The sequence below is a fragment of the Orcinus orca genome, chromosome X (genome assembly GCF_937001465.1).
Source record: "Orcinus orca chromosome X, mOrcOrc1.1, whole genome shotgun sequence".
Classification (NCBI taxonomy): domain Eukaryota; kingdom Metazoa; phylum Chordata; class Mammalia; order Artiodactyla; family Delphinidae; genus Orcinus; species Orcinus orca.
In genome coordinates, this window is record NC_064580.1 from 93,589,281 (window position 1) to 93,612,601 (window position 23,321).

Sequence of the window (23,321 nt, forward strand, 5' to 3'; positions counted from 1 at the left end):
CTATTCAGCTGTCAGATAAGCTGATGAATAGTATGTTTCTAGGAGAGTGACGCAAATGTAACTACCCTTAGGGGGAAAGAAAAGAGAAGGCCCTAGGGAACTTTACCACAGGAGTGGTGGGAGTGGGGAGATAGTATATAGATCAAATCGCCTAACAGTGAAAACTGCAATATAATTCTAAGATTCTGTCAATGATCCATTTATTTAAAAAATATTTAATAGGGTGAAATTCCAGTTAAATTTAAGACACCTGAATACCTCTTTAAATATGAAAACTTGTGATAGCTGGATTCGACCTGTAGAAAGAGGTTTCTATCAGAATAGTCAGATAGGACTAATTTTTAACTAACATTTTCCATTTCCAGAAAGGATATTGTTTTGCTGGTTGAATGGAACAATTGGTACAATAACTGCTTGGGCCTGGACACATTCCAGATAGGTCTGTGATAGGAGTCCAACAGTGAGAGTACCCCCATTCTTGGTGAAGACGAGAGCGTCCTTTCCTAGTCGCATGGAGCCTGACTTGAAACCATTACCAAAGACCCCGATGGGACACTGGCTCTTCTTTATTACTTTGTCTGTAAAGCCAAAGCTGTAATTATACAAGAAAAAAGAAATCAGAAAGGTAAAAAGCATCCTAAGATAGGTAGGCAGAATGTCTGGCTTTCAAATGAAGAACACTTATGAAAAGTCCTTCCTTTTTTCTTCCTTTCGGTATTTCTGGGCAAAATTATTAAGTTAAAAACATAGGAAATAACTACAGGGTAATGGGACCGATTTTCCTGTGTGGTCTGTGTGTACATAAACGCTTCCGCTACATTAGAGTCACACTTTATAAAACGTAAAGGCGGCCTCTTTTCACTCACAGAGAGAGCTGGAGAAGGCCATGGGGCAGCTGCCTTTCTTGTCTAGATAAAATAGCTGTGATTGCTAATAGTAAAGTTAGGGGAAGATGAAAAGGGTGGTTATCTCAGAGTACACTCTAGAGAGGGTAACAAGAGTACCAGATAACTGGCACTAGCACTAGTTAGAGGTACTAGGCTAGGCATCCCTAACCTGGTCATATCACTCTCTAGAAATCTGAAAGTCAGAGGTTATATATCTTGACAATTTCAACTATTCACTCAAAGGATAACACTTCCAGTTCTTACCCTCTGCTCCATCTGCTGGGACAGTTCATTGGAATGTGGCCAAGGGATAAAAATAGGTAGTTCTGCCTGTGAATATCAGCAAACAGCTGCAGTATAAAGTCTCCCTTGTTTTATTAGGGGCCTTTCACCGAGCCACCTCAACAATCTCTGTAGCCCCTTATGATCAGCTTAATCTGGGAGCCAGATCCTTTCCCTTTCTTATATTTTCCATTCAAACACACAACAAAATGACCGAACCAAAAAAAAATTAAAGATATGACATCTAGAAAATGATTATTATCTTCATGTATCTTCTCTCATTACAAATGAAACTAATTTTTTAAGGATTAGTTCTCTCTAGATGGACTAAGTTTACAATGTTGTACACTACCATTCATTCAATAAATATTTACTGAGTACCTACTATGTGCTGTGCATCATGCTAAGCACTGGAGACACAACTGTTAGTAAAAGAGACATGGTTCTTGCCCGCATGGTTTACAGTCTAAGGAAAGATTTCGTATATTACAGATTAGATGCTTCTCCAACATCAATAAAATAGATGTTCTACCTGCCATGGCTGAGCAGCTTGGCCTTGGCTCTTATTCTTTTAATTGGGTTGAGGTGCCTGATTTCAACTTCCTGGAGGCCAGGGTTTGTGTTCACTTCCTGAGGAAGGGGGACCACCTTTTAATTTTCTATTTCAAAGTGTTAAATGATAACATCATTGTGTCCCTCTAGAGCAGACACTTTATAGGAGCTTTGTGTATCCAACAAATAAATCCTACCACATAAAAAGGTAATTTCTAGGAGAGTAGTTCCTTTGAAAATACCAAAAGAGCATTGAGCTTCTGCAGTCTATGGGTCTTAGCATTCCAGGAAGTAAACTTAAAGAAGTTGGTAAGATTCAGGCATTCCTTTTCCTCCTGTGGAAGAATTACCTAAAAACGATAGGGTCGTTAGGAGGGTTAAATGATACACTGTATGTACAATATATTACAACTTACAAAGTAGTATTCAAACTTTAATTTTAAACTAACTCTAGAAGTCATTCTGAGAATTGTCATGTGCTATCCTCTACCTCTACTTGAGATCTAATGTCATATCTAAAACTCAGGGCTCTTCATAAACAGTAATGTTACCTACCATGTGAAATGGATCTATAAGGTTATTTGGACTTAAACCTACTCTAATGCCACCAAAGCTTCAATTAGGTGCTCAAGGAGAAGTGGTGAGAATAGGGAGACTATATTACTCCCTTAATTTCCTTACCTTTCTGGCCTGTTCTGCCATCTAGCGTCTCTTTTTTCCTTTGTAACTATAAACTTTCATTGTGTTATGGTTTGGGGAGACTAAATGACTATATAAGGTTGAGAAGATAAGTAGTGGGGCAGGGCCAGAACCAGAAATGGAAAAGGATGAGAATAATGAGATGAGAGGAGCTGGAAGCTCAGTATGTTGGTGTTGTTATGTTACCCTTAACTCTTCCCGTGTGTTCTTTTATTCCGCTTGCATTCCCATATTAGGTATTCTATTTAACTGAAAATCGCAGAATAGATGCCAGATACCAATCAAATAACTACCTAATATAAAAGCCTTCACAATAAATAACAGAATGGTAGGAACGTATCTTATATAGTTTGGTTAGACAGGTGGTTTCTCTTCATTAAGTAAGTCCTATTCTATCCTCTCGTGTAATAGATAACGGTGTTTACACACCAAGGGGGCTCCTTGAGTGGAATCCAGGAAAATAGCAGCTTGCTCCCAAGTTCCTTAAAATGTCACGATTCTAGAATCTAGAGGGGTAAATTTAAATTGGGACTCTGATCCATGAAAAAAAAACCTTAGCAAATTCATGGACATACAAGGGCAGGTACTGCTGCTCCCTAAATATACTGGTGATGTAATATGTCGTATAAAATAATGAAAGAATGCTAAGCACACTGTTATTCTCTGGCTGTTGTTTTAGAAGAACAGACCTACTAGGAAATGCACTTCTGATCAGAGGTAGCAAATACCTTCAATCCATGGATCTGTGGCTGCTTTTAATCCTTGACTTTTTCCAACTTGCTGAAAAAGGCAGCTGAATATATAGACTAGTTGGTTCACACCCTATCCCCCTAAGCTAAAGAGAATTAATTATGGACCTTACAGAAATTTAATGATAGGCTTTTTCTTTTTAACTTGATTTTCATGGGATTCTGCATTTATGGGAGAAACTGTTGTTTCAGTTACATAACTATTTTATTAGCCTGAAAATATAAGAGTAGCATAAAAAGTTGGAAAATGTGAATAAGATTATAACAAATGTTACAGGTCAAATAGAATTTCTGTAGGCTTAATAATTTTGCATAGTTACCTATTATTTTTTTCCAAATACAAAAATAATATGCCTCCAAACCACAAACAGAAAAATTAATATACTTAATAATAATTTTCAAAGTTACCTCTAAAGTTCAACTATTTTAAAACAAATTGTGGTAAGTGGAATCCCTGGCTGGAAGTTAGAATTGGACTAAATAATCTCTTTTAAATAAATGGGACCTTCTAACAGATTCAAGTTTATTTTAAGATATGATCAGAAATAAAATCCAACACATATAACTATACATAATCCAGGACTCATTTTAAAAATTCTCTAAAATTGATCAGACTTGTAGCTGCCAAGGGGGTGAGGGGTAGGGAAGTATTGGGAGTTTGGGATTAGCAGATGCAAACTATTATATATAGAATGGATGGACAACAAGGTCCTACTGTATAGCACAGGGAACTATATCAATACCCTGTGATAAACCATCATGGAAAAGAATATGAAAAAGAATATATATATATATATATATATATATATGTATAACTGAGTCACTTTGCTGTACAGCAGAAATTAACACATTATAAATCAACTATACTTCAACAAAATTTTTAAAAATTCTCTGAAATTAATTTTCAAATATGAGGAACAACGGCCCAGCTTAAATTAGTGGGAAACATATTTGGCATGATAATGCCAAAAACCCCTATGGCTGCTGTAGTTCCTGCCTGATTTTGGGGACCAAAACATCCTTCGTATCTGAACTCAAATGTCATTTCTTCATGATAGCCTTTTTTTTTTTAAACATCTTTATTGGAGTATAATTGCTTTACAGTGGTGTGTTAGTTTCTGCTTTATAAAGAAGTGGATCAGCTATACATATACCTATATCCCCATATCTCCCCCTTCTTACGTCTCCCTCCCACCCTCCCTATCCCACCCCTCTAGGTGGTCACAAAGCACCGAGCTGCATGGTAGCCTTTTATGATTCCACAGACTAGATTAGATCCCTCGGCTATATACCCTCATAGAAACTATACTCTTCCTTCATAGCACTGACCACTAGTGGAATAACCTATGTAGTTGTATTACTAGTCAATTATTTTATATCTTTCTCATTAAACTGCCAGCCCCTTGGCAATAAGGATCATGTCTGTCTGGTTCACCGCTTTATCTCCAGTGACTCTCACAAAAGTGCTCAGTAAAAATTTGTTGAAAGAATCTGGAACAAAAGTTGCTGCAATTATTTTGAAACCATCCTCCTCCTTCCTCTTGCCTTGTAATTGTAAGCACCAAATCTCACAGATGTAGTTCTACAGACAAAACAGAAGGTAGTAAGATTTGTCGGGCCCAGTATTTGACACCCATGTCACCGGGATAAGGTGTGGGGGGAAGGAACCAATAAGAGGATAAGTGATTTTAGAAAAAAAACTAGTATATACAGAATTAGACACATAAATATTTTGGTTCCATCCCATCTAAAATCCTCTTTTTCTTTATATAAAATATTAATTTTAGGAGATAAAAGTGAGGCTATAAGTTTAAAAATAGGGCCAACTCCATACCTTCATCAACATACTGGCCGCATTCTTATCTCACTTCTAGAAGCTTTCCTCAGATATTCTTCTAATTATAAGGATCTGAGACGTAAGGTACACAGATTGCGGAGTGGTAAAACATAACCAAATTTATAATTGGTTATGTCCAAATTTCACTTCTTTTCTTTGGTGGATCAAAGGGATTTCCCTACAAACAGGGTTATAGAATTAGAATACCTTCAAAGAGAACTACAACCAAATGAATTTTTTCCGTTTTTATAGTTCAGAGCCCTTTCCCTCCTCCACAGAACCCCTCCACTGGTACTCATGCTTCACACGCTAGTTCAGGAAGCCTCATGGAGAGTAATCAACCTCATCTGCTAAAAAAAGGAAGAGAGAAGGAAGGAGTTGAGGAAACACTCATCTTTTACTGAGTGATATGTGAAGATGATAAAGTACAAACTTACATTCTTAACTACAAACCTTTTAAAGTAATTAAATGAACTGACAGTGGCAAGAGAAATCTGTTATCACCAGCTTCAGCAGTTAGAAAAGAGAATTTCCTAACCTTGTAATTCTACTGCAAAACTTTCAAAGATTATGTGTATGATGTCCTCTATTTATCTTTCGTGGGGCTTGATTATACCCAGGCATGTTCATGGTTCAATCCATAAATTGTTCCAACGCCAATACTCCTGAACTAAGAGTGAATTTAAGTTAATATAAGTTTGCAAAGGTCTTAGACCAGTGAAGACCTCCAGGTTTTTACCCATGCTGTTCTTTTTGCGGGGACTCTCATCCCTTGCCCCCCTGCTTCTTTACCTCATTGAATTCTACTACTCACCCCTTAGATCTCAGCTTAAATATCACTTAATCTAAGAGGCTTTGCCTGACCTCCTGGATCAGACTGGGCTCCCCTGATGAGTTATCTCATTGCATCCTATACTTTTCTATCATTTTTTGTTATGATTATTGCTTGACTGTCTGAATTGCCAGCTAGACTCTAAGTTCTGTGAGGGCAAGAAGAGTGATTATTTCATAACCTGTGTCCTGGCACATAACAGCAGCTCAATAAATATTTGTTGAATGAATAAAGGGAAAGGAAAATTATTAAGCCTTAAATAGAGTTCATGAACTCAAGACAAGAGAAAAAGAATGAAGACATCTTTACCTGAGCATTCGGTGTAGTTTATGAGGTGTCATCCCACATCCATCATCAGTAAAGGTCAAACAAGATTTATTCTTGACCTCCTCAACATCTATGAAGACCGTCCTGGCGGATACATCTGGATCTACAGCATTATCTGCAAAAGGTAGAAATCTGTGATATCAGATCTCTTTTTCTAATATTCTATTAAAAGCTCTAGTTCAGTGCCCCTAAGGCATAGAAACTGTCCTTTATTCCCTTCATGTGAATGTCCCAGAAGGGAGCAGGGAGCATTAATGGTATAGGGAAAAATAGGTATGATGGCAGATGGGTTTATGAAGCTGATTTCTAGATTTCATATGATGACTGATGTGCAATCTGCTTTCTCTCTTCAAACTTCAGAGATTGTGGGAAAAATAACTCCTCCATATACCAAGCATTTTGCTCCATTTTCGTCTTATCCCTTCTTGTCTTTTCAGCCACTTTACTGCTCACAAACGTATACAGTAAGGGGTGATTATGGAGAAGAGTTGAACCTGCAGCTTTGGTACAAATAGATACATACCACACGCGTTAGAGTTTATTGTGAAGATTTTATTTTTTACTTTCTTTTTACATCACCTCCTCCATTGAAGAACACAGATATTATCACCATCCTTGTTTATAGCCTAAGAGGCACTGAAAGAGTTACAGGTTAAAAACCAAAACACTAACTGCCTGCCTAAATCCCAATGATCGTAGTAAGCATGCTTAGAGGAGTGATTCTGCTTAGGCACTCTGTAATAGTCTTGAAGGTGAGGCTGTTTACCCTCATTAAATGGAGAACATAGAATTAGAGTAGGAAATATAAATACAGAAAGTTTCATGATTCTTTCTGAGTTAGGTCTTCACAATAGGTTAATTATTTAAGACTCCAAAAACATCCAATATAGCCATATTCTAACATATGTGCCATGTCTACAACCCCAGGGGGTGCCATTGTCTAATAGCCACATCTTTTTGCCACAGGTGCCAGTTTACATAATTGTCAGTCACTAACACATGTGGTACAAAAGTCTCATTAGGGCTCACTGGCCCAAGTGGGAGGGCAGTCTGTGCAATCTGTTGGATAGGTTCCTTAAGCACTCCTGTCTTTACTAGCTGTTTAATCAAGACAAAGACCTTCCCTTCCACCTGTTCCCCTTTCCCTGGGATCCTACACTGATTTACTAATACCATGTGGCTGGGCTGAGGGATCCGGGTAGGGTTCTGGTTGTGTACTCGTCCCACTACCAATGTTCAGATCATGGCATTTCTCTACTGGGAACATCCCTTACAAGCAAGAGAAGTATCGCACATATTCAAAATATCAGTTTTTATAACACGATTAACAGTATCAGTTACAACCACTTAAATGTGTGGAATGTCCATCAAATAAAACAAGACAGATTAATTTCAAGGGCCACAATGGTGTTGCCAGAGTCACTGATAAAGCTGTCACCAAAAAGTCTTAACAGCAGAAAGGCATCACCGATAGCCCCAGAAGGGGGTTAAAAGGTCTGATATAGTCAATCTTTAAGGACTAGGTGGTGCCAAGCCTTGTGGCACGTGGTAAATCGAGTGGGTCAACTTTTGGCAGGAATTTTAAGTCTGACATGCGATAGTGGCTTTATCAGAAATACAGTGTTTTACTTTGTAATAAGAGGCAGCAGGTTTTTTTTTCTTTAACTGACAGAAGGATTCAGCATTGTGAAGCTGCCTACATTGTTCCAAGAAACTACTTGGCAAGCAGGCCCTGAATTGTTTTAGAACCTATCAATCACTCCTACTGGAAGAAAGCCAAGGCCATTGAGACTGATACCTTTAACTTGTCAACCAACAGGACATCATTTCTACTTTGGAAACTTTGGACATAGAGGAATTTTTTTCTAACACTCAATGAACATTCACAATTCAAACATATAATACATATCAATTCCAATTCTGCATTTATAAAACTGTACATTCAATGAACCAGCTTGCAGGCCTCTCACCAAAAAATCACTTTTATTTTTTCCCTTTTTACTGTAAATTTCACCCAAACTTTACTAGGTACTTTTTTACAGAAACATACCAAAGAGTTTTAATACAGGCATTTCAGGAGTTACAAGGTAACGGCCAGGAGCAGCTAGACCTTTTATCTCCTTGGCTGGAAGCGGGTGGAGTATGGGGGTGGCATGCCAGAGGCCAGGGTCAGCTGAAGCAGCAGGGAAAGAGAGATCAGCAGACAGGCCAGCAGCAGTAAGCACAGCTTTGCACTTACTTTCAGTTTTAAGTGGCCTTTCACTTGGCCTCAACAAATGAAATTGTAATAATAACAGATTGGCCTCAATAAATGAACTTATAATAATAAGGCACCAATCCGGTGGCTGGCTTCAATCTTACCTCTTTTAACCTTCCAAAAATTTATCAACACGTAGCATATGCTATCAAATCCTAGGGAATCTATCTTCTCCCATGGCCCAGCCCATCTAGCCTGTGAACAGGTAGGGCAGTGAGAGAACCCCTATTCCTCTCCCTTGGCCCACCACTTAGGTGAGAGGGTAACAGGGAAGACCCAAATCTGACTACATGTTGGATCTGTTTCTTTTACTTTAACCTTTGCTTTCCACTGCTTTTGTTCACTAAAAGGATACTGTCTATACACAATGGGCTGCCTGGGGAATCCTGCCTCTCTGCCTGAATGTTAAACCAAAGTGCCTTTGTTCAGGGAAGCATCCTGACCCAGTCCACCTGTGGATGGCTGCAAGAAAGAAGAAATTAACACATCCCTTGCCCGAGACTGGCCATTCTAGAGGATATTTGCAAAACCTATGGCCTTTTCACTTTACCTCCTCATCTCCTCCCCCCTTCTGTTCTATAAAAGATACTGGCATCCAAACCCTGATAAGATGGTTCTTTTGACACCCTAGTCCACCGTCTTCTCGGTCGGCCGGCTTTCCGAATAAAGTCATATTCCTTGTCTCAACACCTCGTCTCCTGATTCACTGGCCTGTTGTGCGGCGAGCAGAGCGAGCTTGGACTTGGTAACAAGAGCTACACTACCAGGTCCTCGGATGTCTTTATTCCCTAACCTGGCCCACACAACCTCATGTGCTACCAGATCCCAGTAGTCTTATCTCTCGTAACCTGGCCCATGCTACCCTCAGTGGGAGAACTCTAACTTCCCTCACCCACCACTTAGGCAAGAGCATGAGAAACCAGACCCCAGGGACTCTATCTTATCCCCTAACCATCTGACCCCTCATCTTCTAAAAGAGCATTGTAACTGAAGCTTCATAGCGCATCATAACCCAGGAAGCAATGAGAAAGTGTCCCATGACAGAATCCTTGGAGAGACAGGATGGCGAGTGGGAGATGGCTTTGACGCAGCGCTTCCTCCCATGCACTCCTGTTGCAGCGGAATAGCCTATGAGGATCCTGTAAGGTTGTCAGGGCCAAGCTGCAGCCCTACAGACATCCTGCAAGTATCTAAAACTGTTCTTGTCTAAAATTAAAGTCATCATCTTCTGATACAAGGCTATTCTTCTTCCTCTGTTTTCCCTCCCTCTCTCTCTCTCTCTCTCTCACACACACACACACACACACACACACACACACACACAGTGTCAGCATTCAAATGACCACAAGTTTGAAATTTCAGTCATTTTTTTGTGCTCCCTCTCTCTTACCCTATACATCCTTAGGCTCTCTTACACCTTGCTATTGAATATTACTACTCCCATTGACACTTTCTTAGTTTACAGAGTTTATCCCCTCTCATCTGGATTATTTCGATAACCTCCTACCTCGTCTTTCAAAGCCACGTCTCTCTTTTCTCCAATTCATCTTATACAACGCTGCAAGATTAACTTTCCTGAAGCACAGCTCTGATCATGACATTCCCTTGCTCAGAAAACTTCAGATTAAAAGCTCAAATACCCAAGCCTCCCAGTCACATTTCGGTCCCAGCCCACCTTCCTAACTTCATTCCCCGCTTGGTACTTGGAGTAAAAATGTCTGTGTTTGAGTCCTGGGTCTGCCACTTACTAAACACACAATCTTGGAAAAGTCAATTAAATTCTCTGAGCCTCTGCATTCTTATCTGCAGGATGATAATAATGATGATGATGCCGTCTACCCCAAAAGGTATAGTTAAAAATGTATTTATGAAAGCTCTATGTAAACTCTCTAAGGACCTATAGCTTTGACTATTCATGAACTCCATGCTCCAATTAAACTCAACTACTCAGTATTCTTCATGCCTTTGTTCATGCAGTTGTTCCTTTTGCCTGGAATGCCCTCCCCTCCCCACACCCATATCCACATGTCCCAATCCTTCAAATCTCAGCTCAAATGTCACCTCTTCTCCAAAGCCTTTCCTAAACCTCCTCTTCCTGGTAAGCTGGAAGTCATCCCTCCTTCCTCTGAACTCCCACAGCACCCAATGTGTCTATCTTTGCTGATATATCACTTTCTATCTTGCAGTTATACAAAGAATAAACCTTCTGTACATGTTTTGTCTCCCCTACTAGAAGATGAACCTATGTTGTATTCATTTTTGTACCCACCACAGTGGCCTTGCCCACAGTGAGTGCTCAATAAATATTTATCGAATGAATGGTTCACCAGAAAATTAATGCATAAGTGGAGGAGAAAACTACGAAGGAAAACCTAAAATGAAAGCTTCGGATTACCTGTTAACACTTTGCTCTCCCTTTTCCCTATTATTAATATGACCACAAATAGTTGTGATTTGGTTTTAAAATCTCTGTGTTTGTATGTATGTGTGCAGGGATGTGTGCGTATGTATTGATATATAATACACGTGTATACTTGCACTTATACGGGTCAGCTTAGGCTAGAATTAGGTTAAGTTAATACTTAAGGCAAAAATCATATATATTCAAAATTACAAATGGAACACTTTTTAAATCACCCATAAAGTTCAGTACACAGTACAGCATAAGTGCATATGGTTTTGCACAGTGCCACTGTGAGGGAACAACACATTTCTGTCTCTCATTTCCCACTAAGCAAATTGTTACTTTTTCCTCTTTTTTTCTTTTTTGTAAGTTGCATGCACTTATATCGCATTCCACTATGAGTTTCCCTCAAGGCATGGTGCAAAACCTTAAAAATATAGTCCCTGTTCTCCAGGATTCAAAACGTACCAATGTCACTTTTCCCCTTTCACCTTCTAATGAACATACATATTGTGAGCATTCTGTGTTATGGTCAAACTAATCATCAAAGCTCCCCATCACCCTTCCAAATAACTCTCCTGACCATCTCCTCCTGCTGCCCACTGACTTCTCGCCCAAGGCAATCCACACTGCTTGGCCACAGCGATTGCTTAAGTTGTAACTGGGGCTCATCTGGGGAGCTTTGAAACCATTTTCAAGATTTTGTTCTGTGCTATCTTGCCCCATAAACATCTCTCCCTAATTTCAGCTTTTGAAACATTTGCAATGTGCTGCATTTTGTCCAGGAATGTTTTTCTTCTTTGCTTTCCACACAGCATTTAGCACACTGCTGCAAAAGCTGGTGTACTTGGCTTCAAGGGATCAACTGAAAACGCTTTAAAAGCAAACATCGGTGGAGCGAGAGGTTAAGTGCTCAGTATTCATTCCAGCGGTGTGAGGGCGCTCGTGGACCGCGGACCCAGCCCTTCGCAGTCGCAGGGAGCCAAATGCACTCGTGTCATCTCCTAAGAGATGTCCCATCATTCCCAGACTCTCTGGTCCCAAAAGTTAAATAACTCCGTCTTCCAGACCTTTCTTCATGCCCCTTTGCTAGCTTGGCGTCCTCCGTCTGTCGCCGGCCCCCGTGGAGCCCAGCTGCCTCAGGGCCCGATATTTTTATGCATCTCCTTTTGATTATTAACTACGCTATCCTAAAGTGCCCGGAACATCACGAGCCAGAGGGAAAAACCACACTGGAGTCCTAACTCTTAGGACACACCTTGTTTCTTCAGCTTAATCCGCGGAACCTCGTCCCTGGCGACGGAGCCGGGGCCGGTCCCGACGCCCCCACCCCAGCCCCCGCCCGCCCCGCGCGGCTCCGCACATTCCTCTCGCGTCCGCGGCACCACGTTGGCACCGCTGCCTCGGGCGATCGCGGCCAGGCCCGCCCTCGCCACTCACCTAGCAGCTCCGCGATGGCACTGAAGGGTCGCGTGTGGCTGCTGGAGTTGCTCTGTAGGTAGCGGGGGCTCATCTGGGGGCGAGAGAAGGTCCAGTCCCGCGTGAGGCCTCGGCCCGCCGGGCCCTCCCCGCGCGCCCCCCGCAGCCCCGGGACCCGCGCGCGCGTCCGCCCCCTCGGGCCCCCGACCTACCGTACTCAGGCGGATCCCAAAGGCCTGCGGGCCGCCGCCCGGCCGGGCCAGCGCGCTGCCCGGCGCGCCAGGGCCCGCGGGGGCCCCTCGGTACAGGAGCATTTTTTTGGCCGCCACGATACTCGTTTGCCGCCGCCGGACTCCTCGCCCGGCCGTCCCGGACTGGCCCTCGCTCGCTCCCGCTCGCAGCTGGCGGCGGCCGTCCGGGACTGGCCCTCGCTCGCTCCCACCCGCAGCTGGCGGAGGCGGGGCGCGCTCCAGCCACCTGTCCGGGACGGGAGGGGTGAGGCCGGCAGCGCCGCGCGGTGGCCCCGCCCTGTCAGCACCTCTCCCGACCCGCGACTGCTGGGCCGGCCGCGGGGCCGTACAGAAATATGGCGACCTCCTGACAGCCGCTCCTTGATCCCCGCCCCTAATTAATTCTTGGCGTTTGCCATAGGCCAGGCCGCCGAGCGGGAAAGCGCGGGGGGAGGGGGCGGACGCGTGGGGAGGGGCGGGAATGAGGCGAGGGGAGGGAGAGGGTGCAGGGATTTCTGGAACAGAGTCCCAGTTCGGCGGTATGACTAACGGGCAGGATAAGACAAGTCTTACAAGTTCTAAAGACTATAGTTTTGCTATCTGGGGAGATAGCAGGCTCGCGTGATGGGCAAGCATTCGGACTATTTTGCCTCAAATGCCTCCAGAAACAGCCAGAACTTTCCAGAAGGCAATTGGCAAATCCACTTCAAAGCTTTGCAAGCGCGCAGGGAGGCTGTTTATAAAGGAGAAATTGGAATGCACTTAAATACCCCAAAGTAGGGAATGGGTTAGGTTATGCAGTTTCCATAAAATGGAATACTATGCAGTTCTTAAAGGCCGTATTTGTGGATGAAAATTTATTCATGTGGAAAATATTCATGAGGGAATTAAGGAAACAGGAGGTCACCACATATTGTGTAACGTGATACCTTTTTTATTGGAAAAACAAGTACATTTATACATACATATGTGGACACACACACACACACACACACACACACACACACACACACACCCTACAATGAGAAACACCTGAAATGATATATTTCAAGATGATATCTCCAGGTCTGGAATTATGAATATTTTCCCTTTTTTTTCTTGTTTGTATTTTCTAGTTTTTGTGCTATTAAACATACACTTTGATTACAGAGAAGAGATTTTTATTTTTTTTTAAATATAATGTTCCCTGGTACAGATGAACCATTATTTGACCATTCCTTTGTGATATTTCATATTGTTTTCCATTTATTTATTTTTGGCCAATGAAAAAAGTGCTGCCTCAGACATCCTCATGTACAGATCATGAATTTCTGGTGCATTTATTTCTACAGAATATTGTTGTGTCTAATAGCATGTGTGTGATTTACTCTTAACGAATACTGTAAGATGGAGGCAACTTGCCCTCCCAGAAGCAGTTAGCGATTTTGCCACATTCATAGCACTACATAGCTTTGATCTTTCAACTTTCTGTCAATCTTTTGAATAAAAAATACTATCTCGGGGCTTCCCTGGTGGCGCAGTGGTTGAGAGTCTGCCTGCCGATGCAGGGGATATGGGTTCGTGCCCTGGTCCGGGAAGATCCCACATGCCGCAGAGCGGCTGGGCCCGTGAGCCATGGCTGCTGAGCCTGCGCGTCCAGAGCCTGTGCTCCACAACGGGAGAGGCCACAGCAGTGAGAGGCCCGTGTACCGCAAAAAATAAATAAATAAATAAATATTAAAAAATACTATCTCCTTATTGTTCTAATTTGCATTTCCCTTTCAGTGTAGTTGAATATCTTCTCAAATGTTTATTGTATATTTATATCCTTTGAGCATGATTTCCCCCATTGGGTCCTTTGAATTTGTCTTTTTTTTTTTTTTTTGGTGTCTTAAATTTTTTTTTAAATACCCAAAAGTACAAAGAATGATAAAATGAATTCCCAGGTACTTATTACTCAAATTCAAAAACTGAATCACTTTGCTGTACACCTGAAACTAACACAACATTGTAAATCAACTATATTTCAATTAAAAAATTAAAAAAAAAACTATCAGGGCTTTTCTATATCTGCTTTATATATTCTTTTATTTTTTTATTTCTGTATTTTAGAGCAAATTTCAAACAGCATGTCATTTTACCCTATATACTTCATTGTCCTCTAAAAATATGGACATTTCTAAGACATACAGCCACAATGCCACTTTTGCACTAAACAAAATTCATAACAGTTCTTTGATGTTCTCTAATACCCAGCCATAGTCTGATTTCCTCAATTATCTCAAAAAATGTCTTTTTACATTTGGTTTGTTTAAATCTAGATCCAAACAAGAGGCACACATTGTACTTGGTTATGTGTCTTAAATCTACTTTAATCTAAAACAGTCTCCCCTCTTTTTTTCCCTTCATTCTATTGAGTTGTTGAAGAAATCAAGTCCCTTGTACTGTTGAATGTCCTACATAATCATTTGTCTGTTTACTTATTTTTGTTGTTACTTAGGTTGCTCTTCTCATTAGAGGAATAAAGTTGACATAACTATAAACCAGAAGTTGGCTCTAAAGCCTTCAGTAGATTCCAGTACAAAGTTTTTTAAAACAGGAATGCTCAGAGATGGTGTTATGTACTTCCTATTGCAACACATCAGAAAGTACAGACTGTCTAACAGTCAGTGGTGTTCAGATTGATGAGTGGGTTCAAGCAGAGGCAGCTTGAACGGTCCATTATAAAGTTTCCCATCGATCTTTTACTTTGTAGTTTCATCAATTGATGTTCATTGCCTGAAAAAAATATTTTATTAGGGCTGCAAAACAATGATAAACTAATCTCATCATTTCTTGTAATTTATTAACTGTATCCCTCTGTACAGAATTTCTCCTCATCAACCATGGCTATTTGGTTACTCTGAAATACAGTTCACATAGGAAGGGCAGGATAAATGCTTAATTCTTTACTTTTAATTGACAATTCTTTTATTTTTTTAATTTTTTTTTATTTTTGCGGTACGCGGGCCTCTCGCTGTTGTGGCCTCTCCCGTCGCGGAGCACAGGCTCCGGACGCGCAGGCTCAGCGGCCATGGCTCACGGGCCCAGCCGCTCTGCGGCATGTGGGATCTTCCCAGACCGGGGCACAAACCCGTGTCCCCTGCATCGGCAGGCGGACTCTCAACCACTGCGCCACCAGGGAAGCCCTAATTGACAATTCTTAAAGAGTTGGTGCCTGTGTTGGATACTGTGATGTGCCAGCCCATCTCCCATTTCAATAAAGGACTTTCTGCCTGAGGTGCAGAGAGCACTGTTGGAAAGCTGCCTCTGTTAGCCCCTTCAGGGATTGCTGCAGGTACAGAGAGTTGCCTCACTCAAGGTCACAAAGTTTTCTGGGGCAGCGCACAGCAGTGACTGACCAAAGAAAGGCTATAGAGGCTTGACCATCTCAGCTCAACTTGGGATAATTCGGAAGGGTCATTGTAACTCCAGATCTCTCTGTGGGGCTGGCAGAGGCTGCTGTTAGGCCTACAGCGCAGCTCAACTTTCCCCTCTGCCCAGGACTGCTCCTTCCACAGGTGTTATTCCAAAAGACATCTCTTAATAGGCTTCTTGCATGCTACATTCTGTCATAGAGTTGGCTTCCTGGGGAACTCAAATTACGACACTTGAAACTGGGTGTTACCCGGGAAAGTCAGCACTTAGCTGGGATTTGGGAGCTAGATCGTTCACTGCCCAGTTGGCAAGGAGGACCGCATCGCAGAGGGGTAGGTGGATCACAGATAGCCCCCTGCCACAAGGTGGCAGTCCTATTACTGTTAAGACTTTCACCGGGTGGTGAATTGGGTTGGTATACTGGTAGAAGGGGAACATATGATCTGGTGTGATATATCAAGTATTTGAGAAACGGGGTGAAAGAGTAGCTATAAGACCAATAGAATTTGGTGGTTATTGAGCTCCAAAGAAGATTAAATTCCCAATGGAGACAGGTTTGCTGTGCCAAAGTCAGGATGCTTCCTGGGAAAGCATAGGACCCTGACATACAGTTTGGGGATATCTAGATGGATGCCACCAAAATCTTGAATCCCCAGATTTCCCTGAACCCTCTGAGCCTGTAGAATTGGCCTGACTTCCCTACTAATAGTCTCCCCACCCCTTACTTGGAGATGATGCAGAGCTTCTCCACCACAAGACAAAATGTACCTTCACTTCCCCTCTTGGCCACTAGGCCTATAACAAGGGTTAAGGCATAGCATGAACATGCTAGGCTTGATAAGGGAGGAAAGTAACTATGCCCCCAGGAGCTGCATGGCCTAGCCTGCATAGATCGGCAGGACCTAGAAAAGTACACATAACATTGGATTCTGAGATCGCTTGATCAAGGGAGCTAGACTATAAAGTTGGAAGAGGAGAGTTTATCAATGTAGGAACACTCCCCTGGAAAATAGGATTTAATACCCTGGCAAGGACCACAAGAGGTGGTGCAAACTCACTACTAGGACAGCTCCTAGAGGTATAGAAAACATGATGATCCACACTAAGTGAGGTCGAAATGCCAGCATTGCTATGGAAATAGTGGAATAAGGGATGAAAGGATTCAGAAGTGAGCGTATTGGAGTGGACATACTGAAAAGACTGCAAAACGCAAACAGAAAGGCACAGGATACACCATTTACCACGGCTCTGAGAAGCATGCGGCTGAGAGGGCTACCGGCACCACTAAGAAATTCAGTGGTGGTTCTCCTCTGTAGGTTCGGCCTGTCCAGAGGAGAGGCCATGACAGTAGGCTCACTATGGCAGTGGTCATTGTAGAGCTCTGAAAAGACAGAGACCCTATGGCTGAGTGTAACCATCAGAAGTCAGGTGGGTGCAATTATCATAATGAGTGCAAGGTCGGCAGAGAGGTTGGTGGAGAAGCCCAAGGAGCCTGAAGTGCAGTTATGGAAACCATAAATAGGACGTGGCATCCTAGGGGAAGGATAAATGAGCAGGGACAATAAGTGTCCATTCTGTGGCCTTCATCAAAAAATCTACAAACAATAAATGCTGGAGAGGGTGTGGAGAAAAGGGAACCCTCTTGCACTGCTGGTGGGAATGTGAATTGATACAGCCACTATGGAGAACAGTATGGAGGTTCCTTAAAAAACTACAGAGAGAACTACCATACGACCCAGCAATCCCACTACTGGGCATATACCCTGAGAAAACCATAATTCAAAAAGAATCATGTACCAAAATGTTCATTGCAGCTCTATTTACAGTAGCCCGGAGATGGAAACAACCTAAGTGTCCATTGACAGATGAATGGATAAAGAAGAGGTGGCACATATATACAAGGGAATATTACTCAGCCATAAAAAGAAACGAAATTGAGTTATTTGTAGTCAGGTGGATGGACCTAGAGTCTGTCATACAGAGTGAAGTAAGTCAGAAAGAGAAAAACAAATACTGTATGCTAATGCATATATATGGAATCTAAAAAAAAATGGTCATGAAGAACCTAGGGGCAGGACAGGAATAAAGATGCATACCTACTAGAGAATGGACTTGAGGACACAGGGAGGGGGAAGGGTAAGCTGGGACAAAGTGAGAGAGTGGCAAGGACATATACACACTACCAAATGTAAAACAGAGAGCTAGTGGGAAGCAGCCGCATAGCACTGCTAGTGGGAGATCAGCTCGGTGCTTTGTGACCACCTACAGGGGTGGGATAGGGAGGGTGGGAGGGAGGGAGATGCAAGAGGGAAGAGATATGGGGATATATGTATAGCTGATTCACTTTGTTATACAGCAGAAACTAACATACCATTGTAAGGCAATTACACTCCAATAAAGATGTTAAAAATAAATAAATAAATGTCCGTTCTGGTGAGGTTTTAACCAGCACCCTTCTGTCCGGACGGAGCATCCGTAATCTTCCTTGCACAGTGACCCGCTGCCATTTGTCCCTCTCAGCCCAGCACAACGCTTGTGAAAGCCTTGTGTGGCCCTCACTCTTATTTGGCTCAAGTCTTGGAACTTCTAAAATGCCCATTTCCTGGCCTTCCTTTAAGGCCTGTGGTCCATCTGTCTCGCTTGCTGGGGGGCATTGTGAACGCTGCACTGAGTATTGGCCTGTTTACTACTCGGGGGATTTGATATTTAAACAAAAGCTTTGTGTCTTCCCAAGTACTTGGCCTCCTGATCGTTAACTGGGGTCAGAGGCCTCCTCTCAGCCCCTCTCCAGCTCCCCAAGACAGAGGGGCGATCCGGAGGGGCCCAGGGAACTGTTGAAAGACCAGGGTTTGGTCTCCTTTGGGCCTCGCTGCCACTTATCGCTGCCAGCGATAAGCAGAAGCAGCAAAGGAATCCGTACAAATTCCATCACTGTGGCTCCACCGGGCTGTAAACAAGCCATAATGCGAGGTTGCACATACTTCACCGCCAAACAGGCTGCAGTGGCAGCCGACACATGGTGAGGGAGGACTCCAGTGAGCAGATCCTGCCGGTGGCCACAGCATAGGTGCCAGTTGTGAACCCCTGGGTCTTGCTGCAAAATGAAGAGCAGGAAATGCATTAGCAGGGTGTGGTGGGCCCTCTGAAAATCCCTAGCACGCCTCTCTGTGTCTTGGGGCAGAGCTTTAGTCCTCAAGGCCAGCCTCACCTGGTCCAGGGCCTTGGGTTCCAAGCCCTGAGCCACTGACGTGATCTCTTTTATTTCAGCCTGGTCCAGGCTGACTTCCCCTAGCCACTGTCCCAGGCAAGTGGAGGAGCCTGGAGGGGCCAGGAAGGCACCTCGCATTTCCTCCTGGCGGATGAACCTGTAACAGCTCTAACTGTTTGACGCACGCATGTACTCATTACCGTGCAGGGCACTCCTGGCACATGAGGGGCATTTCTCCTAGCACCCTTTGACCCAGTCTCTAAGGTCACTTGTCCCAAATCCCTGCATGGATGTTATATAGAGAGAGAGCCTAAGAGGAATCAGTGTGGGAGGTCAGCCAGGTTTGGTAGAAATGTCGAAAGTCAGAAGACATGGGCTCCTGTCCCGAATCCACTGAATTGGCCTGTGACCTTGGGGAAGCATCATGGGCTGTGTTCCCAGGGAAATAGAGCGTGACACAGAGCTTCGCAGGCAGGAGGATTCTTGGGGGGCATCGTCAGGCTCAGTACCTGTGGGGAGTGAAGAAAGCAGGAGCGGGAAGAGGAGGAAGTTGAACTGTGATGCAGACACAACATGGGGAGCTCTGGAGCCGGCATGACCCGTCAGAGAGGTCCTAAGTTGTGGTAAAGGAGCCAGGGCTTTATGTCCCTGTGTTGGCCAGTCACTAGATGCAGGCTGCCACCTGGGATGGGTACACAGCCTTGGGCACGGTGGCTCTCTTCAGCTGAGGGTCATTCCCGGGGAGGGGCTGGGCTGTGTGCTGTCAGTCACCAACAGGCCCTTCAGCTGGGGAATGAGGGCTCCAGCAAGAGAGGGTAGGGGTGGAGCTGGGTGGTGCCCCACTGCATCCTTCCGGCAAGTTACTTCCCTGCTCTGGGCCCCAGTTTTCTCATCTGTCACATTCCAGCTCCAGGGCTCTGTGATTCCACCCCCTCTGCTCTTACCCCCAGGACTCCCCCTCACCGGCCTCTTAGGCTACACCCAATTTAGCATCCCACCCCTGCTACAATGTTTGCAGCAGCTCCTCATTGACTACGATAAAGTACAAATTCCTTGGGTGACTTTCAAGGCCCTTCACAATCTAGTCCTGACCTATCCCTTCAGCCTCCATCCTCATTGCTTACTCTCCATGACAGATATTTTGTTTCTATCATGATTTCCCTGAAAACACTCTCCCTCCTTCCTCTGCTCTTTCAATAAGGATGCATTCGTGAGCAGGGTATAGCGGAAAGGGCTTTGGAGCCAGACCTCAACTCAGGTCCCGCTCTTATCAGCTGTGTGACCTTAGGCAGGTCACTCAAGCTCTTTGAGGCTCAGTTTCTTCATCTGGAGAAATGAAGACTTTTTTTTTTTTGATGTCTTTTCCCATTTGTTTGTTGTGAGAGGCAAATGAAGTAACATATGTAAAGGGCCTACTGCAAAGCCTCTTCCCTTTGTTGAAACAGCTGAACGTAAATAACATCATCCAATGATTAGTTTAAAATAGATTTAGAATGAGTAAATGCTGTATATAATTTGGTGCTTTTCTCACTAATCCTTAACAAAAATCTAGTCACTCAGAATTTTTAGTCTGGTGCCAAGTAAATACCCAGTCTCTGCTCAGGCTGCTCCTGGTCTGCATCTTTCTCAGCAGCCTCTCTGCCTCAGTCATAAGAACACAGAAGCCTTTTTATTCTCTTGGCCAAGAGGCATCAGTCAGCATCACCTGGGAACTTGCTGGAAACTCACATTCTCAGCCACCACCACCCTAGACCTAACATTCAGAAGCTCTGCGGGTGGGCCCCGCAATCTGGCTTTTCCCAAGCACCCCTGCCCCAGGAGACTCTGATGCACGCTCAGTTTGAGAACCACGCCTGCTCTGCAGCCTGGGGCTCATCTGAGGCCACGTTCCCTCGGGCTTATCAGTGCTACAGATCCGTCTGCCACCCAGAAAGAGGGAGGCATGACTTGGCAGGAGTTAGACGACTCCAGAAGAGACCAGGCCTTTGACAGGAGGTCCCGGGCGTAACCTGTGCTCTTTGGCCACTGTAGGCTCCCCAGGAGCGGGTTGCTGAGCTCTGCCCGCTGAGCTAGAACCTCCTCCAGGGCACACGGGGCAGTGCCTGCCACTGGGCAAGTCGTTCCGGGACCAGAGACTCGTGACCTTTAAGCCTACTCAGCATAGCCCCTAAAGCAGTGGTGGTTCTCAAAGTGTGGTCCCCAGACCAACAGCATTAGTACCACCTGGGGACATGTTAGCATGGAAATTCTCAGGCCCTGCCCCAGACCAATAGGTGATTTTGATTCAGGTTCAAGTTTGAGAACCACCGGCCTACACTTCGCAAACGCAAACTAGTTTAACTTCATTTGCTTTTTCAGCTGCCCCATTCTCTCTACTTCTTTCTTCCTTACTACGCGGAAGATAAAAAGGGAGACAAATACATATTGATAGAGAGGGTATACAAAACCCTGTTTCCTAATTAGAAGGAATTCCCTTTCCACTTTACTCTTTGAATTTACCTGTTCTGACCAGTCGTATCAAATAGGACCCGTGGGTGGTCTAACTCGATTTACATTTAGTACTTATTTCTCCAATGGCTTGTTGCTAGTGGTAAAAGCTTTGGCACATGAAGTAGAACATTCGGAATACAATATGAATAAGCATTTTTGAACAGAGATTTAGTTTCATTGCAGCCACTGGCATGATGTGCTTTACAGCTTTAATTTCAGTTCCAGTTGTGAAGGCTCGAGAAAGGCAAACAGATTTCAGAAAATAAATAGATAAAATAAAGGGCAGAGGTGGGAGAGATATACGCTCCAACTGTCATATCAATTAGAGATCTAAATAGATCTAGAGAGCTAAATTAGGCAATTTTATAGCCAGGGGAACAGGGAAACACAGTGCTGGAGCATAATTAAACTGTGGAGCCCTCACCGTGGAAGGAGGGGGCTGGAGGACAGCAGGGTTGACTGAGGGCCTGGATAGGAGAGACCAGGGACGGGAAGGGGCTCTGAGGGAGAAGCCCAGAGGGCAAATTAGGGCCAAGGGCTCAGACCTACGGGCAAGTGGCACAGAGGACTAAAGGACTTCCCTTCCCACAGTGATGGCTCCACAGAGTTCTTGCTGGGAGAGGAATCGGCACTCCCCCACTGTACCTGCCAGTCCGAGGGAGGCGGCAGGAGCAAAGTGCTAAATGGGCCTCCTGATCTCCCTCCCAGCGCCCCCAGGACTGCCCCCCACCAGGTCTGTGCAGCTCCATCCCTTTTCCCAGTTATGGGGAGCGTGGCCGCTTTCCTCCAGCTCAATGCCAGGCATAAGCCCTTCCTACAGAAAGGCACTCTCCTTTCTGGGCTTCGTTGGCTTTTAAGTGAAATCTTTCTCCTCCTTTCTCTTCCCAGGGTCTTATCAGAGGCCTGAGCGGACCTGCCCCAGGACTGCTACCTCGGTCAGCACAGAGCACACGTGTGCTCTGTGACTGTGATTTCCATGATTTCCATTTTCCCATCGTGACAAACCTGGGCCTCACGCCTCCTGGCTCCGACCTGACAAGAATCGCAGAGCATCCCAGGGGGAAGGAGAGGGCAGCTGCAGCTACCTGGAGGGGCAGGAAGGGGGCACCTATGGGGGGGCCCGGCTCTCCAGACCAGGCAGGAGTGTGCCGTTAGCACCCGAAGCTGGCTCTCCCTGGAGAGCTCACGGTGCCAGCTGGCCAGCGTGCCAGTTGGTCAGCTGTGAGTCAAGGAGATGTGGTCCCTGGGTATGTGGGGTTCAGAGGGCAGAAGGCACTTGTCTAACCTATGGGCGAAGGACTAGATGAGTAGCTTGTTAGCTCACCCAGGTGGGGCTAGTCCCAGGTGTGTGTGTATGTGTTGCAGATGGGAGGTACTTAAATGGTATGATACACAGGGTTATATGCATTTGTCAAAGTCATCAAATGGTACACTTAAGATTTGTACATTTCGCTGTATGCAAATGTTACCTAAAACAGGAACTGTAAACAGTGATCTCTAATGCTATGCATGCTGAATTTTTCCAGCAGATGTGTCCTGATGTTTGCAGCTTACGTTGAAATGCATCCAAAAATTAAATGGCTTGATACATGGATAGAAGAACGGATAAATATGCAACAAAGCAAATATAATAAAATGTAAAATTTAGAATCTAGCTGGTGTCTACGTGAGTGTTAACTGTATCATACTTTAAACTTTTTGTAAGTTTGAAATATTTTCCATAATGGAACAGTGGGAAAAATAATGTTGTAT

General features: G+C 44.1%; 1 protein-coding gene across 4 annotated transcripts in view; it reads right to left on the minus strand.

The window, feature by feature from the left end:
* The window catches only part of MORC4 (MORC family CW-type zinc finger 4), a 51,204-nt gene extending 38,372 nt beyond the window's left edge, over positions 1-12,832 (minus strand). The window contains exons 1-4 of one of the 4 annotated variants that reach the window (XM_004281505.3): positions 12,458-12,832; positions 12,267-12,339; positions 6,148-6,280; positions 375-592 (exon numbers count right to left, since the gene is read on the minus strand). In XM_004281505.3, coding sequence (XP_004281553.1) covers positions 375-592; positions 6,148-6,280; positions 12,267-12,339; positions 12,458-12,559 — 526 coding nt within the window. In that variant the 5' untranslated portion in view covers positions 12,560-12,832. The remainder of the gene's footprint in view (positions 1-374; positions 593-6,147; positions 6,281-12,266; positions 12,340-12,457) is intronic. The other 3 variants (XM_004281504.3, XM_049704355.1, XM_033408797.2) reach the window with 3 other exon arrangements.
* Positions 12,833-23,321: the final 10,489 nt, after the last annotated feature.